The sequence below is a fragment of the Dendroctonus ponderosae genome, unplaced genomic scaffold (genome assembly GCF_020466585.1).
Source record: "Dendroctonus ponderosae isolate FM_Combo_2020 unplaced genomic scaffold, Dpon_F_20191213v2 Dpon_F_20191213_1, whole genome shotgun sequence".
In the NCBI taxonomy this organism is placed as follows: domain Eukaryota; kingdom Metazoa; phylum Arthropoda; class Insecta; order Coleoptera; family Curculionidae; genus Dendroctonus; species Dendroctonus ponderosae.
In genome coordinates this window covers 1,675,007-1,690,170 of record NW_026017110.1, presented here as the reverse complement: position 1 = coordinate 1,690,170, position 15,164 = coordinate 1,675,007, and the positions used below count along the sequence as shown (strand labels likewise).

The window sequence follows — 15,164 nt, the reverse complement described above, 5'->3', positions numbered from 1 at the left end:
AATTCGTTCTTATTGCGAAATAGGAGCACTATTTATCAATCTGGAATAAAAGACGTGAGGAAATTCTGTCTTTTTTAAAGACAAAAATTTTTGAGACGAAATACCCAAAAAGAAGTTTGTAAAAACTTATATATAGAACTTATCTAATGTTAAACATGTATGGTAATAATTATAGATACAATTTTCAACAAAGTTTACTGATCCTTAGTTAGAAACAGATTGGGGTAGAATCTTAGACCTTCTATTGCATCATCGCGGCAAGTTTTCCCATGCTTTTCCGCAACTAGGAGGCGTTCTTTTGCCAAAATCACGGAAATGCCTAGTTTTTGGGAAAGTTCCTCTGCACTAAGAGAACCGCAGTCTTCCACCTGAGAATAGTAGCATTCTTTATTGCCAGTGCGTGTTTACATCACTACGAAACTTACCAAAACTGCTGTTGCTTCAGCAATGCTTTCACCATCTAAATTGCACAGTTGAAGCACCATCACTCCGGAGCTGAACTGGAACAACTTCAACGGCATACCCAATTGTTCCATTAGTTTGCAGGCATTTAACACGTCTTCAGGTGATACAAGTTCTAGTCCTTAAAAAAGACTTTGATACCACTTGTGAACTGAATAGTTCAACTGGAGTTTTTACCTCTGGCTCGGTTTACTCTGCAATAGACATCAGGCAGAGCCATCATGCCTCCCATTTCCTCTATATGGGTTATAATGAATTCGCAAATTTCCTTAGCCAATCCCTTGTAGTACTGGTTATTAGATTTGTATGCGTCCCTGGTCACAGGATCGTCTATACCTAGACTTAGGAGGTAGGATTTAAAGCGCACTGTCTCATCTTCGGTAATATCGCCCTGCCTATCCTGGGATAAGCACATTTACCTAGCGGCTCAGCTACACAACTGCACGCTTACCTTTATTTTTTTGGAAATCACCTTAGACAGTCTCACCATGTCTCCAGCCATGCACATCAGTTTGGTCAAGTCTTTAAACGCCAATGTTAGAGTTCCATCCAACAAGCTCTGCTTCGCTTGCAGGCCCCTTTCAATCCCCACAATGCCCGTACGCAGCTCAATCTGCCGCAACTGGTTGCTTGAGGGCTGATTATCTGGGATTTGTGGCGGAATGTAGTTTTGCCAATATAGCATTTGTCTCTGGATGTTGCCAATCACATCGCTGCTGAAGCCTTCGTTGAAGCACAACTTGATGAAGTTGAACATGCTTTCCGGTATGGCTCTGTCAGCATTAGGATCAGGGAAAAAATCCAGGTAAACCACAACTTTGCGATGCCTCTCGTAGTGGTACGGCGGTTCCTCCTCCACGTCAGTAACCTGTGCGAACATGAAGGTGAGGCACTTCTGTCCCCTTGCCATCGCCTCAGGGCGGCCCCATAACAATCTATGTGTAGTGATCAGTATTTCGCCCTCTTGGAATCTGCTTTCATCGAATCCATCAAAAAGGGTCACGTTCCTCTCGCGAATGAGCACAGTTTCGTTGTCCGATAAAGCAGGACTCCCATATACCAATCTATTCATGGCAACTAACGCAAAACTAGCTGAATAACAATAATAACATATCAATTACTGATTAGCCTTTGTAGTCTGTGGACATAACCATAAATTAATGTCTGGATCACAGTCTAACCTACATTCGCACAAAGCGTATTTTCCTGCTAATTTTATTAACTTAACTTTTTTTAGTTGCTAACAAGAACCACTGCACTGAACTGTACACTCTGCATGTATCTATTGGGTATTAATTCGTTCTGGAAGAGCTGACACCAGTTCACTAACCTCACCTTTTAGTGTTGTTTATGTGAAAACACAACAATGAGTGAACTAAGTAATCAAGACCAATTGGAGACCTGTAGGCTCTGCCTCAATCATGCTGTGGGCAAAATCAGCATTTTCACCGGAGATTTCGCCAGGATGATTGAAATCCTGACCTCTATAAGGGTGAGAGCTGCTTTGGCAAACTTTTCTAAACTGGCCAATGCCTCAAGCTTTTAATCCTGTTCACTCACATTCAGGAATACATTCAATATTGATATAATTTTAGATCAAGCCAACTGATACGTTTCCAAAAGTGTCGTGTTTGAAATGTGCCAAGGAAGTGAAAACTGCGTTTTTATTTAGACGAAGAATCATACGATCCCACCAATTACTGTCTTTGGTTAGACGTTCAAAGAATACTACGAGTCCTGCTCCTGCCGCTCCTCCAGAGGCACTTAAACATAGCCCTCCTACGCAACCATTAAGCGACATATTTGAGTCTAATCAAACTAGTCACAGTGAAGACTTGAATGCTGATTGCATTGAAGAAAGCATGGGAACAGTGACGTCCCCTGCAAGTAGTCCCATTGCTAGTAAAACTCAACAAGCGCCAAGTGAAGAGATGCATCTAGAAAAACCAGAGTTTATACTGGAAGAAAAAAGAAAACTCCGGGAAACAGTGCAAAACAACGCAACTAGAGAAGCAAGTCCCCCCTTAGTTGCCAAGCCAAAGGCGAAGACGCCTTTGAAAATGATTTGCAGCATTTGCCAGATGCATTTTACCAACAAAATCCACTATAAAAACCACATGTCCACACATCAGCATTCAGTGTGTCCCATTTGCAATAAGCAGGTGAAGAAAGGGTATTTTAAGAAACACTTAGCACTACATGAACACGCCCCTGTTATGTGTGAGCTGTGCGGAATCAGTTGCGAAAACCCTGCCAGGTTAAAGTTGCACACTAAGTACTACCATCAGACAAATGTGAGCGTTTGCGAAGATTGTGGGCGATCGTTCCGAACCAACACAAAGCTGTTTTACCACCAACGCAAGGATCACATAAAAGAGCGCAACTACAAGTGTGAAATGTGCGGCAAATGCTTCTTTTCCAAAGGTAAGGGTTTTTCGCATTTAGATGATTTGGGATTTATAGTCGTTCCATTGTAGGGTACATGGCGAAGCACATCAGTATGAAGCACATGAAGATGCGGCCTCATATTTGCGAATACTGCGGCAAAGGATATTCGGGCAAGCACGCCTTGCGAACGCATCTCAGACAGCACACAAATGAGACTCCATATCGCTGCGAGTTCTGTGGAAAGAGTTTCCGACAGCGTGTCTCTTTAAGGGGGCATCTGAAGACTGCTCATCACGTTGAGGAAGAAAATACTGTTGTTTGTGATACATGTGGCAAGGGATTTACAACCGTAGTGGCTCTGACTTCGCACGCTAGACTTCACACCGAAATCAAGTGTTCCTGGTGTTCAGATACTTTTGCGGATTTGAATTATTTGGATCAGCATATTTCAACAGTTCATCCGAACAGTTCAGAAGACAATGCTGATTTTCCATCTGAGCTGAGTCCAGCATGATATTTTTAAAATGCAAATATTCTGCCTTTTATAGTTTTTGTAAACAAAACGTACTAAAGCTAAGTTAAATTAACTATATTTTTCCTGTTAGACGACGTGTGGAAAAATGCGTAAATTTCCCGTTTACCTGAAAATAGTCAACTTAGCTTCTGGAAGCGTCACTATCAACTCGTGACGTAATGACGATATGTGCCAAATTCGAACCATATGCAATCTGAGATTCTAACCCCATATTGTTGCTAATGGTCAATATTTACAAAACTTCAAACAATTTGTTTAGACTTTAATTGTTATTGAGCAAACTGTTTACAGTATTGCAAAATTGCAGTTAGCCAGTCATGAATTGCACAGTGAAAATAAAGAAAACTAATCGAAGTACCGCTGTAGAAGATTTGCAAAAGCTGACCAAAGAGGTGCAATGGACATTTCTTGTTAAATCACCAACATCCTTTACCTTACTCTTATTTTAATAGGAACTGATCGCAAGGATTCGCTCAACAGAGGCCCATAACATCCAGTTGCAAAATATAATCAACAAAGCCACCCATTCGACCAAGTTGAGTTCACATATCAGCCAATTCGACTTTTCCAGGTACCTTTCATCCTGTTCTATTGCTGCTCAACCTTAAGCGTTTTTTCCTTCTAGGTGTAGGTTCAGACATATTCTTCTTCACCTCTACTATTTGGGATGGGATTATCAAGGCTTCGCCGTCCAGGAAGACTCTTCCAACACCGTAGAATTCCATTTATTTCAAGCCTTAACTAAAACCTGCTTGATCAAAGAGAGGACCTCGTCTAACTATCATAGATGTGGGCGAACTGATAAAGGCGTCAGCTCTTTTGGACAGGTGTGTGTATGGAAAACATCGATGTGTTTAAAAAAAATCCATCCTTTTTAGGTGATCTCAATTGATGTCCGGAGCAAACTGGCCGGCGAAGACAATGATCTAAGCAAAGAAATCGACTATTGCAGGGTTCTGAACCGAGTCCTGCCTGCTAATATTCAATGCGTTGCCTGGGCCCCCGTTGAAGATAATTTTAGCGCTAGATTCAATTGCACTTCTAGGACTTACAAGTATTATTTTCCAAAAGGAAAGCTGGATATTGATGTAAGTAAGTCCGGTTGGTTTTGGTGGGTTTTGCAAACATGTATGAACTTGCAGAAGATGATTGAGGCATCCACACATCTCATAGGCAGTCATGACTTTAGAAACTTTGCAAAAATGGACGTAGGGAACGGCGTTGTTCAGTTTATTAGGAAGATATTTGATTTCACCATTACACCTTGGGATGCGAGTGATATGCGCAGCGGTAATGCTTCATAATAACCCACCAATGCATAGATAATAACTAGCAATTTCCAGAATATTCCATTTACATAGCCACCATCAAAGGCAATGCTTTTATATGGCATCAGATTCGTTACATTATGGGTATTTTGTTCCTGATTGGGACCAATAGAGAAAAACCGTCATTAATACCAGAACTACTGGATGTTGCGAAAAATCCAAGGTATATAGATGCCATTTCAAGCAAAATTCTTTAAGCCTTTATCTAAACTCGATTTTAGAAAACCTGACTACAATATGGCCAGTGAGATTCCGTTAAATCTATTTTTTTGTCAGTATGAGGATGTGGAATGGCAAGTGAGCCAAGACAGTCTTAAATGTGTGGTGGAAAAGCTGCAACAGATATGGACGTTAGCAGAAATACAGTCAGTTCTCATTAGCGCAGTATTCTCAATATGCTCTAAACTCTTGATTTATTTTAGAAGTGTAATGGCGAAAGACATAATAAAGAGCCTATATGGACACTTAGAAGAACCGCAAGAAATAAGGTGTTTAAGTGAAAGCTTAATAGGCGGAGTAAAGGCAAAACACTACACTGAAGTCATAAAAAGGCAAAAATGTGGTAAGGAAATTGTTTTGTAATGAAACCTAGCCAAACACAAATAAAAATACATTTTAGAGAGTTTGGAACACAAAATTAAGCACTACTCCAAGCGAAAACGCATAGAAATAATGCCCAACCAGGAAGATTCAAACCAATAAACTTTCTCAGACTTGAATGTTTTCTTTTCCTTTGAAGAACTGAAACGCAAACGAAAATGCTGATGGCTAACAGAACAGTAAGTCTCATTTAATTACCTGAATTATTAGATCAAAAGCTTCACTGCCTCCCCGCACCTGCAGAGACCTTTTGATCCAGTCTGGCAGGGCCCTGTGAGTGTTTGGTCGTCCATACCGTTCATCCAGCAAAAGCACAGTTGCGTAATCGTTTCTATGTCTGACTGCCCTTCCAATGCATTGGTTCACCGCTTTCATGCATAAGTTTTCATAAAATTGCTGACCCATTCCGTGGCCCTGGAAGGTGTCGATGCGTCTCACTGTGAAGCTTAGTGTCATGAAAAATTCACCTCTTTTTTATCCAGAAAGGCCATTTTTTCCTTCAAGTCTGGAGAGGTGATATTGGCGTAAGGCAAGCCCACAACAATTACACATCTGCCTAGATCGTCGCTGAAATTTAGGCCTTCACTGAGCTTGCCACCTAAACATTTCTTGTTCCTTAACACGCCCTGAATATTATTTTTCACCTACCAACTACACTAAACAAAATAGCGCCAATTTTCGACTTTCGAATCGTTGCGCCGTATTTCTCTAATACTTCATCCACTGATGCAGCTTTCTGCGGTTCCCGAAATAGCGTTCTTCCAAAATCCAGGGCTTTCACGTGCTCGAAAAACCAGTTTTCGTAGTTGTACGAAGGGAAAAAGACCACGATCCCACCTTTAACGGTTTCACACGCACGTTTCAGGATATCTTTCAAGCAATTGCCCTATGAATGGAAAAACAGTGGGCTTTTTGAGTTGTTTTGGTCATAAACGTACCATTGACATTCTGTTAGTGAAATTGAAGAGCAATTTTTCGTTGTTGAGACCTTTAGTGACGGCAATGGGCAGGATATTTTCAGGTGGAATAATGTGGTCGCATGAAAATTCAACAATCCTCGCTGCTGAGGCACCAGCGCCGATAAATAATCTATCACGAAATTCCGCGTTGGGTTTCATGGTTCCACCAGCCACAACCACCTGGAAATTAGTCCATCTAAGGCCCTATTGGATTCGCATCCAATCAAACTACCTACAGATCGGGCGTCTTTGACTATGTCACTAAAACTTCCCGCAGGATTTAACAGTAGAAATTGCAGTTTGCAGTTCTGCTTGTCGGGGCTGTTTGTTATCAAAATCCGGCCATCATCGTAACTGTACATTAGCGACTCTAAGAAGGAAATCACCGCTAAAAGGGGGTTGATTGGAACTGTAAATTTTGGGGCTTCCACCGGTTTTTGTTCCACAGGTTTCTTATTTCCTATAGAGGCCAGGAAGTCCCTTACACCCTTTTTCGGCGGCTCTTTTTTTATTTGCTCCTCGCTAGTGGGATATTTTAATGAATATGATCTCACCTGAAAATATCAAAGCAACATTTTTTTACCAGAAGAATGAACAGCCGACCAACCTTCTGGGGAAGTCTTGAAGCTTTGCAGAATTTTATCAAGTTGAAAAAATTATATTGGTCGATGCCTGCGGCCAACACAAAACTCTGCAGAGTGGAAATGTTGGTTGATTCGTCCTTAAAGTCCGTTTCTGGGAACAGTTTGCTAATCAAAGTCTACTGGATATCCACTAGTTAGGTAAACACCCTTACCAAATAACGCCGTTAACTTTTTTACCACGAAGATTAGCTGATTTAAAGACCGCAAAGTTACTGTGGAAAACATCATGTTGTATCTTTCTTTGTAGCATCTGAGGCTGTGATAGGAATAGTAGAGCTGAGGATAAGTTAGTTCTGATCCGTGCATTTGAGCCAAAGCTTCCAGTAGATTATGAGCTTCATCAATGATGACTATGTTGTTTTTTAGCTTAACCCCGTTGGCTTCTCTGGTGGATTTATGTAGTAAAGTGTTATAAGGTACTGAAAAATGTGCCTCTAAGCAAAGGTTGACTGAATGTTTGCGGAACTTTACCGAAAATCACTTCAGCATCCTCAGCAGCCTTGCGGCTCGCATAGTAAGGGCAGGCGTTGATCTCTTTGCCCACTTGCACCAAGTCTTCAATGTCGTGCACTTGATTGAGTGCAAAATCCCGTAGATCTTCTATATTGGATTGTTTGTAATACGGACATTGGCAATTTGAATTCTTTTGCCTCTTCAACACCTTTCCATCGCAGTCTTTTGATTTTGTTTGGCCCTTTTTTTGCATATCCAAACACCTAACAGGATAAGCAAACAGTTTCGATTGTTTCGTATATGAGAATCTTACTTTTCGTTTATCAGCGGCATACTGTTTAACTTTTTAACGGTTGGGTTAATGCAGTAGTTTTGCCTGGAGGCTAGTGAGACCACCCGAATATCGTCTTGAAATGTTGATTTTTTTATTTCGCCAATAAACTGGGATAGTTGTGAATGGGTGCGACTGGCTATTATAATCTGGAATAAGAAGAATAATGGCTTGTTTTGTAGCGCAGTTCAAAGTTTTGTATAAACATTCACCTGTGTGGGCTGAAAGGTCGCATTTACATCTGAGTCTTCATCATCTTCATCGTTTTCTACTGGCGTGTCTTCATTCAGCAGAATGTCTTCGTCTTCAATTTCTGCATTGTCTTGATTTGCTTCCTCCGGAATGGCTGGTGTTTCTTTGTTAGATTTTTTGAAGAATTTGGTTTTTTTCTTGCTGTTTTCGTTCCTGATTTTTTCAATTTTTTGCTCGTAGTCGATTTGCTGCTTTTGCTCAATCTAGAAATTTTCATGCAACCACTGCGATACAACTCACATTAAGCAGTAAATACCTTCAGACCATTTAATATTCTGGTTATTTCAATGCCTTTAGACTGGGCGTTGAACCAGTCCTTTTCCTCACTGGCATAATTTTGCTTTTCCTGCTCCAACGCCTCAATATGAGCGGACAGTGTTTGTTTCGAGTTATTGTTGAAGTCTTTGAGCCATTTTATTGCACCGCAAATTATACTTAGAGATTTTCCCTAATATGACAAGATCGGGTGTAAATTCACGTTAAACTAGTGTAAATTAAGGGCTGCATTTTGCTGTTAGATAATCTGCAGTTTGCTTTACAGAAGGCGGTAAAATAACTATAGAACTAATCACATTTTTGTTTTTTTTTTAAACTGAACTTGCCAATCCTAGAAAGCATTCACAGGTCTTTGGCAGGTGTTAAAGGGGTTTTAGTCATCGAGTACTCGTCACATAAGCTCAATTTTCTGAGTTCATATTTATCGTTCACCGGTTTAAACCCTCGAATATGAACAACTTACTGTTCCAGTGGGGCTTTCAAAGATTCCCAATTGTCCTTGATCCAGCACTTTGTACAACTTTTGCATAAACTCCAACTGAATGTCATATGGAGCAAAGGGGAATGGAAATTCTTCAGGAACTTCCAAAGGTTTCGAAACACTATCCATTTTTCAAACTGTTTGAATGTGTTTATGTTAACCTGAATTTTCACTCTACGCCAGGTTATGTTGCCTTGTCTTTTTCTATGGTTGACATAGCAGCAGAGTTGCCAAGTCAGAGCAGGCAAAACTTTATAACTAATTTAATAATTTCTCAATTTTTGTCAGTTTAATTAGTTGAAATTATTTTTCAATGATCTAGTCTCGCAATGAAGTGGCTCATATTAGAACCGTTTCAGCTCTAACTTAAGTAGTTTTCCTCAAACTCAGGAAAGCCGGCAGCATCGATATCGGTTTCTGACAACCGAGTGATTGATAAACATTGGATTTTCAAACAAAAAATATGACCAAAAGAAATGGAAGTTATCGAGCAATAAGTGGCAAGAAACCCAGGCTGGAGGACGAAGACCTATGGGAAGACGATTTGGATCCAGAGGCACTTGAGAAATGTTTCGAGCAGGCTACACAGGTGAAACTTTAAAATTTGCTCTTCAAACGTTACCTACAGCTTTATTTAATGTGCAGTGCTATTTGGAAATTGATTAACGCACGTCCTACAGTCTTTACCAGGCAAAACCCATACCATTTTCCTACTGGCACCAAAGTCGATTGATCAGTGTTAAAATTTTCCAGAACGATGTACCATCACAGTCACACGATTCAAGTGTCTCGTCAACTTACAACGAATTCAAAATCCCAGGGGCCTTCCTTGCTTCAACACAGGTGCACAATGTCCCCTCCACCAGCAACAAGTGGTCCTTGAAGGAGCTTGAGGTGGAAGTGAAGAACCTCAAACAGAAAAACGAAGAAAAAGAGGGTGAGATCCTAATTTTGAGGAGTAGGATACGGGAAACGGCTTCAACTATTAAAGCCGAACATCAGCGAACCACGAATGATTGGCGTCAAAAGTTTTACAGTGCCCAGAAGGAAGTAAAGTCCATAACAAGTGATTTAGAATTCAAAGTAAGACAGCTAACTTAGTTTGGGGCCAACGATGTAAAGCCTATTATTTGCAGAATTTAGAAATCGCGAACTTGAGACAGCAGTTGGCTGAAATTAGAAGGATCAATGTGGAAACGTTCAATAGCTCACAAGTACCCCCGCCAGTTGCAGTCAAGCCCTTAAATTGCAGTTCTAAACCAGAAGAGTCATATCAGAATAGCCATCGTGCAGTGTATAAAGAGCCTATTGTGGAGCAGAGTAAGGGCCAGGCACTTTTAAAGTAAAATATACATCCGGAATTAAATTTCAACTCTTACAGTTTACCCTCTGAAGTCGTTGCCCGTTGATGCCATCACAGGGACTTGTTGTGAAATTCACACGATCACAGAGGTGTGCCACAGATCAAGCCTCAATACCATCCCATACCTGCAAAGGCAGCCCAATTTCAATCACCTGTGTTCACCCATGGATAACAACAACATTACCACAGAACACCTTTATCCGGATGTTTTCAAGCTGGTAAACAGTAACTTGGAACATTTGAACAGTCCAGATTGTCTTGAAGCCACTCAGAAGGTATTCTGCGTTACTTTGATATTGTTGAAAGATCTAAGTGAGTTTGTCGCCGAGTATGGATTGCATATGAAGACCGAAGATATCCAGCAATTAGATGCCGTATCGCTGTTGAGCATAGAAAGGTTGGGAGGATTCTTGCAAAATTCCCCTGTGAACTGATATAAGTTGTCTCTCGCAGTTCACGTAAAGGATATTTGGGCAGCCAAGCAAGTAAGACGTTAACCATAATGGCTCATTTGATGTTGTACTGTCCGTTGGTTTGTGACTTTGTCTGCAAAAATTCTCCCCTTCAGTTGCTAGAGAGCCTAAAGGATTTTGCTCAAATGATTCCACATAGAAATTGTACGGTACTGAATGATTACTATGTGTTGCGACTATTGCTGTCGCTTACAAGCAACATTGGAAAATATGTAAGCAAATTTTCGGCGGTTTGTAATTCCGATATTAAGAACATCCAGTTTTCAGAGACTTGCTCATCAAGCCACCGATTTTCTGATGTCTACATTAAATTTTCTTGAAAGTATTGCGCGGTTGGATAATGAGCCAGACAGGTTGGATTTGTTATGCAACCAAATGGTTGAAAAATTGGAAAGCTGTTTGTTTTAGTACTGCAAACAACCAGTGCATGGAGTTATTTTGCAAAATTTTCAAACAGATTATATTTGCCAGGCCCAAACCCGAGGTTATTAAGCGAATAATGTTTTTGTTAAAGATCTGTTCCCGTTATAAGATTGTTGTACAATATTTGTTCAGGAAAAACGCCAGCAATGAGATGCTGAAAGCTACATCTAGGGGCGTATTGTATTTTACTGAAAGTGCGTTTCTCAGTGGGTAAGTAAATACTTCTGGTGTTAATCAGTACATTTTTTTAGATTCATGCTGTTTTTGTGTATTGGCAATTTTGTTGCAAAACTACTTGCTGAGTAGTGACCACGTTTCGTTGGACGTTTGTTATAACATGTTAGACTTTATTTATGTTACGTTTAAGACATCACATTGGATACATCACGAAACTGGGGATAATGTGTGAGTTACTTGCTGATTAGGCTCGGATTATTGCAACTAAGAAGTGTGATTTACTGTTTTAGGTGTGGATGTCTTTCCCTGTTTTATAAGCTGGAAATTGACTTTGTATTTAGAACCTTGGAGAACTTGAAGTCACTTGATGAAGATGAAAATAGTCAAAGTAAGGGACATTGTTGCTGCAAAATTTGGTTAAACTAGAAAAGTGAAAATATTTTTCAGTCGAGTGGAGGAAGTTTCTTAATCATGACATCATCCAGAAAGTGCTATATCAAATGAAATTCAATAACTTTGAATTGAGCGAAAAGTATGTGCTAGTATTCACTCGATACAAGGAAATAGAAAAAATTCTGAAAACTGAAGGAACATGTAAGTGAACTTATGTATTACTTTATAGGGACGGTTCAGGTGCAGGCGGTGATGCAACTGCCCTTTATCGAATTGCGATCCGTGTTTTGTACACGGGCAGTAGAGAACTATTATTTTTTAGTTGAAGTATCTGAACTACATCAAACTGAAGAGTTGCCCAATGTCTCCGATAAGGACTTCAACAAGGATTTTTGAATTAAGTCTTGCTTAATAGTTGTTTGTTATATTAGGATATTCGTCTTCTTATACGTTATTAAAAGAGAACTATGAACACATTTATTTATACATTTCTTGGCAAAAAGTCTGTCCGATCAATGGCACTAAAAATCACTCCCCGTTAATTACACTATAATTTTTGTCCCAGTTTCGTAATCAAGTTCTCGATCATCGTGGCGTCAACCAATCCGATAAACTTATCCACTACAAGTCCGTTTCGCACTGCTATTACCGCAGGCACTGCCTTCACTTCAAAAGTGTGCACTAGTTCTGCATGATTTTCTACATCAACTATTGCTAAGTCTATGTTACTCATTGGCTCTATTAACTCCTTCATTTTTGGTGTTAAGATGTGACACGGTTCGCACCATTCCGCATGAAAGTTCACTATCACTGGATTTTCAGAGTTCATAACTTTCGACAGGAACTCGTCGTTGCCTGAGGGTTCAATTGTTATAGTTATTATAGTTTGTTATAGTCAAATTGAGAAGTAACATTCTATTACCTTTTATATTAATAATCCTATTCACGCTGCTGGAGGTGAACAGGTTTCTGGTCAGTCTCAGTAAGCGTTGATGTCTTCTGAGCAGCATTGTCAATTCTCATGGAAACTGTTAAAGAGTTTCGGCCGAATTGGCTTGATGCAGTAGCTGATAAAGAAGGTCAACAGTCCAACTACGAGACTGGCCACCAGGAAAGTAAGGATGAGTTTCTTGTAAATGATTATATAGTCTTTCTCCTGAAAGTATTTACCTGGATAAGTGATTGAACTACTAGTTTACTTTACGTTAAAACAACCTTGTACGAGTTGATAAAGCAACAGAGGTGTAGAACGGATTAGAAGTTGGCATTGAACTTACCACAATGTTCGGTACATGAAGGCTGACGTGTTTTTCAGTTGGTATAGTTAACAGCACTACAGTCAAGGCGGTTGATAAGCCCAACGCAACCCATGCAATGTTACTCTGCAATTTAATGGCCACAACAAACACTATTATCGTTATAATCCAAAGAACCAATAAAATTAAAAGACCAAAGCCAATGTTTCCAATGGTGGCCATTCTATTCAATATCGAACGTCGAGCCCAGCTGGACAAAATGGAAATCGATTTATTACTTACGGTTTTATTGCAAGCGCTGGAAACTGAAAATACAAACAAAACTATGATACTTTTACTTTTATCTTTAATTCCTAAACGCATAACGTGTTGAAGGTTTGTGTCATTGTCACTATTGTCAGTGTCATTTATATAACTTTATTGCACTGTTGTCGATTTCTTTTAAACTGAGATGGCGCCCATGTGCTTTCTTTGTCTGTCCGAGTTTCACTTCTTTTTTTAATTTTCTTTAACGCACACTAAAGTAGTTTTAGTAAAAAATGCGGCACTTTCGAAATATAAATGTCTGTATATAAATATATATATATAAATTATAATTATATATTATAAAAAATATATATAAATAAATATAAAAACTGTTAAATAAAGAAGTTTTTGATTTTTTATTATCTACAACTTTTCTATTGAAAGTTTCCGCTAGAGTGTCACGTTTCGCCGCAGCTAGTAAAAAACCGTTTTCAACCCCTAAAAACTACATCCCCATTTCGTTTCCGTGTTACACCTGGTGTAGGGATTTATATCTGATATTTATATATTTAAAATTCAAAAATCTTGTGAATGATGAAAAAGCGGCTCAAAGAGAGCATCCTGTATATGAGGGATTTTTATTGCTTTCCTTGTTTTCGATTATTTTTTCCATAACTAGAACATCAATAGTTGATGACCTCTTGAACAATTTTTGATGTAGTAAACGGTTTAAAGTATCGGAATAGTCATTGGCATTTTTTCTTTGAAGCATTGCAAGAAATGTGTTTTACTATTGAGACATGAGCTGAAATTTCTAGCTTCAAGAGAAATAGAAAGCAAGGAAATTTGTCGAATTTCCGCGGACCGTCCAACATTAAAAGCATAAGTAACTCGAAAATGTTAAAAATATCTGAATACTAATATGAGAGTTCTGCAAGAGGGTTTCAAGTTTTTTCAATTTTGCGGTTTTTTAAGCAAATAAAGCACACTTCTAAATTTAAATTTTACGCGAAAAATGCGGAATTAAATGTTCTATTGAGCAGAAACAACGGTTCTCACAGTACGAGCAAAAAACCAACCAATCTTGAACTTCGTCATTTTTTTGAACATGATGTATATTTATAAGTTAACATATTTCACGGAAAAAAGCGCATTTAAATGCTCTATTCGGTAGAATCAAAGCGAGTTTTGTAGCTCGAGCGATTTTCAAAAACCGACCAAAAAAGTGAGCTAAACTTCGGAAAAACTGGCTAATCTTAAACTTGTTTGTTGTTTTTCTATACAAACAAAGCAGATTTCCAAATTGAAATTTCACATGAAAAATAGCGCGAAAAACTAACTGAAGAGGAAATGCACTAAAAACGCTTCAAACAGAAATCAATTCGCTTTAAGCAGTCAGATTCTATCCAGTTTCAAAGTTGGACGAAATTTGGATGTGTAACGTTCATTTTGTTAAGTAGTTTACTATAGAGTAAATTGAACTGGCTGGAAAAATTGCATAATCTCCAACCTTGTGACATCTTCCTTCGACAAATACGTGAAAATAATCGAATTTTTGCAAACATACAGAATGTTCCATCTGAAAGAAATCAAATTGGCTTGGCTTATTAATTTCATTATTTGTACGCATAAGGTCACTAATATAAAAACACCCTGTATAGTTTGGAACAAATTGACTCAAAAACAGACTCAAAATTCCATGTCAGGTTGTACCGAAATCGCGTTATAATTCAAGAATTCTTGGAGTTACGTTTTGATAAAAAAAATATATGAATACCAATTAATATTTGGGAAACTGCTTTCGTATAGGAACCGTTAGACCTCTCAGGCCTGTTTAATTGTGCGATAATATAAACGGAAAGCTTTAGGCACTTTTTGAATAAAAAAATCGCATTTTTTTGGAAACGCAACTAAGAAAAGTTGTAGATAAGTTCTATATTGTTGAGGTGGATTCATTTTTTTACAAACTTCTTTTTGGGTATTTCGCCTCAAAAATTTTTGTCTTTAAAAAAGACAGAATTTCCTCACTTCTTTTATTAGAGATTGATAAATAGTGCTCCTATTTCGCAATAAGAACGAATTATTTATCAAAAAGTAATCAAGAACTATCACCTAGAGGGTATC

General features: G+C 38.8%; 5 protein-coding genes across 8 annotated transcripts; 2 read left to right on the top strand and 3 right to left on the bottom strand.

Annotated features, from left to right (window-relative positions):
• Positions 1 to 111: 111 nt before the first annotated feature.
• Positions 112 to 1,552, bottom strand: LOC109546352 (vacuolar protein-sorting-associated protein 36). Its single transcript, XM_019917272.2, has 4 exons — positions 914 to 1,552; positions 640 to 862; positions 426 to 583; positions 112 to 368 (listed from the first exon to the last, which is right to left on the bottom strand). Exons 1-4 carry the CDS (start codon positions 1,532 to 1,534, stop codon positions 195 to 197), a joined length of 1,176 nt encoding a protein of 391 aa, XP_019772831.1. The 5' UTR covers positions 1,535 to 1,552; the 3' UTR covers positions 112 to 194.
• Positions 1,553 to 1,628: 76 nt separating this feature from the next.
• LOC109546351 (tRNA pseudouridine(38/39) synthase) lies at positions 1,629 to 5,432 on the top strand. Of its 2 annotated transcripts, XM_019917271.2 has the most exons (11): positions 1,629 to 1,954; positions 2,058 to 2,886; positions 2,940 to 3,777; positions 3,838 to 3,956; positions 4,011 to 4,212; positions 4,264 to 4,473; positions 4,528 to 4,675; positions 4,729 to 4,876; positions 4,935 to 5,078; positions 5,136 to 5,275; positions 5,333 to 5,432. In XM_019917271.2, the coding sequence occupies exons 3-11, from the start codon at positions 3,703 to 3,705 to the stop codon at positions 5,413 to 5,415; spliced, it is 1,269 nt and encodes a 422-aa protein (XP_019772830.1). In that variant the 5' UTR covers positions 1,629 to 1,954; positions 2,058 to 2,886; positions 2,940 to 3,702; the 3' UTR covers positions 5,416 to 5,432. The 2 variants fall into 2 exon arrangements, with proteins under 2 accessions (XP_019772830.1, XP_019772829.1); XM_019917270.2 differs by lacking the exons at positions 3,838 to 3,956; positions 4,011 to 4,212; positions 4,264 to 4,473; ... (3 more) ...; positions 5,136 to 5,275; positions 5,333 to 5,432 and having other exon boundaries at positions 1,819 to 1,954; positions 2,940 to 3,437.
• Positions 5,272 to 8,870, bottom strand: LOC109546349 (ATP-dependent DNA helicase DDX11). Its single transcript, XM_019917265.2, has 13 exons — positions 8,692 to 8,870; positions 8,209 to 8,400; positions 7,913 to 8,155; positions 7,683 to 7,849; positions 7,388 to 7,632; positions 7,069 to 7,335; positions 6,880 to 7,007; positions 6,509 to 6,826; positions 6,252 to 6,452; positions 5,962 to 6,199; positions 5,781 to 5,911; positions 5,512 to 5,727; positions 5,272 to 5,454 (listed from the first exon to the last, which is right to left on the bottom strand). Exons 1-13 carry the CDS (start codon positions 8,836 to 8,838, stop codon positions 5,422 to 5,424), a joined length of 2,526 nt encoding a protein of 841 aa, XP_019772824.2. The 5' UTR covers positions 8,839 to 8,870; the 3' UTR covers positions 5,272 to 5,421.
• LOC109546350 lies at positions 5,408 to 12,014 on the top strand. 3 transcript variants are annotated; one of them, XM_019917267.2, is made up of 12 exons: positions 5,408 to 5,492; positions 9,069 to 9,298; positions 9,463 to 9,792; positions 9,846 to 10,029; positions 10,091 to 10,469; positions 10,526 to 10,757; positions 10,813 to 10,898; positions 10,954 to 11,162; positions 11,220 to 11,373; positions 11,436 to 11,533; positions 11,593 to 11,739; positions 11,861 to 12,014. In XM_019917267.2, exons 2-12 carry the CDS (start codon positions 9,173 to 9,175, stop codon positions 11,932 to 11,934), a joined length of 2,019 nt encoding a protein of 672 aa, XP_019772826.1. In that variant the 5' UTR covers positions 5,408 to 5,492; positions 9,069 to 9,172; the 3' UTR covers positions 11,935 to 12,014. The 3 variants fall into 3 exon arrangements, with proteins under 3 accessions (XP_019772826.1, XP_019772828.1, XP_019772827.1); XM_019917269.2 differs by having other exon boundaries at positions 5,415 to 5,492; positions 9,084 to 9,298; XM_019917268.2 differs by having other exon boundaries at positions 5,416 to 5,492; positions 9,032 to 9,298.
• On the bottom strand, positions 11,993 to 13,359 carry LOC109546353 (thioredoxin, mitochondrial; the record flags this gene model as incomplete). Its single annotated transcript, XM_019917273.2, is given in 4 exon segments — positions 11,993 to 12,393; positions 12,461 to 12,694; positions 12,816 to 12,920; positions 13,077 to 13,359. Coding segments are annotated over 2 exon segments (396 nt in total). The 3' UTR covers positions 11,993 to 12,085.
• Positions 13,360 to 15,164: the final 1,805 nt, after the last annotated feature.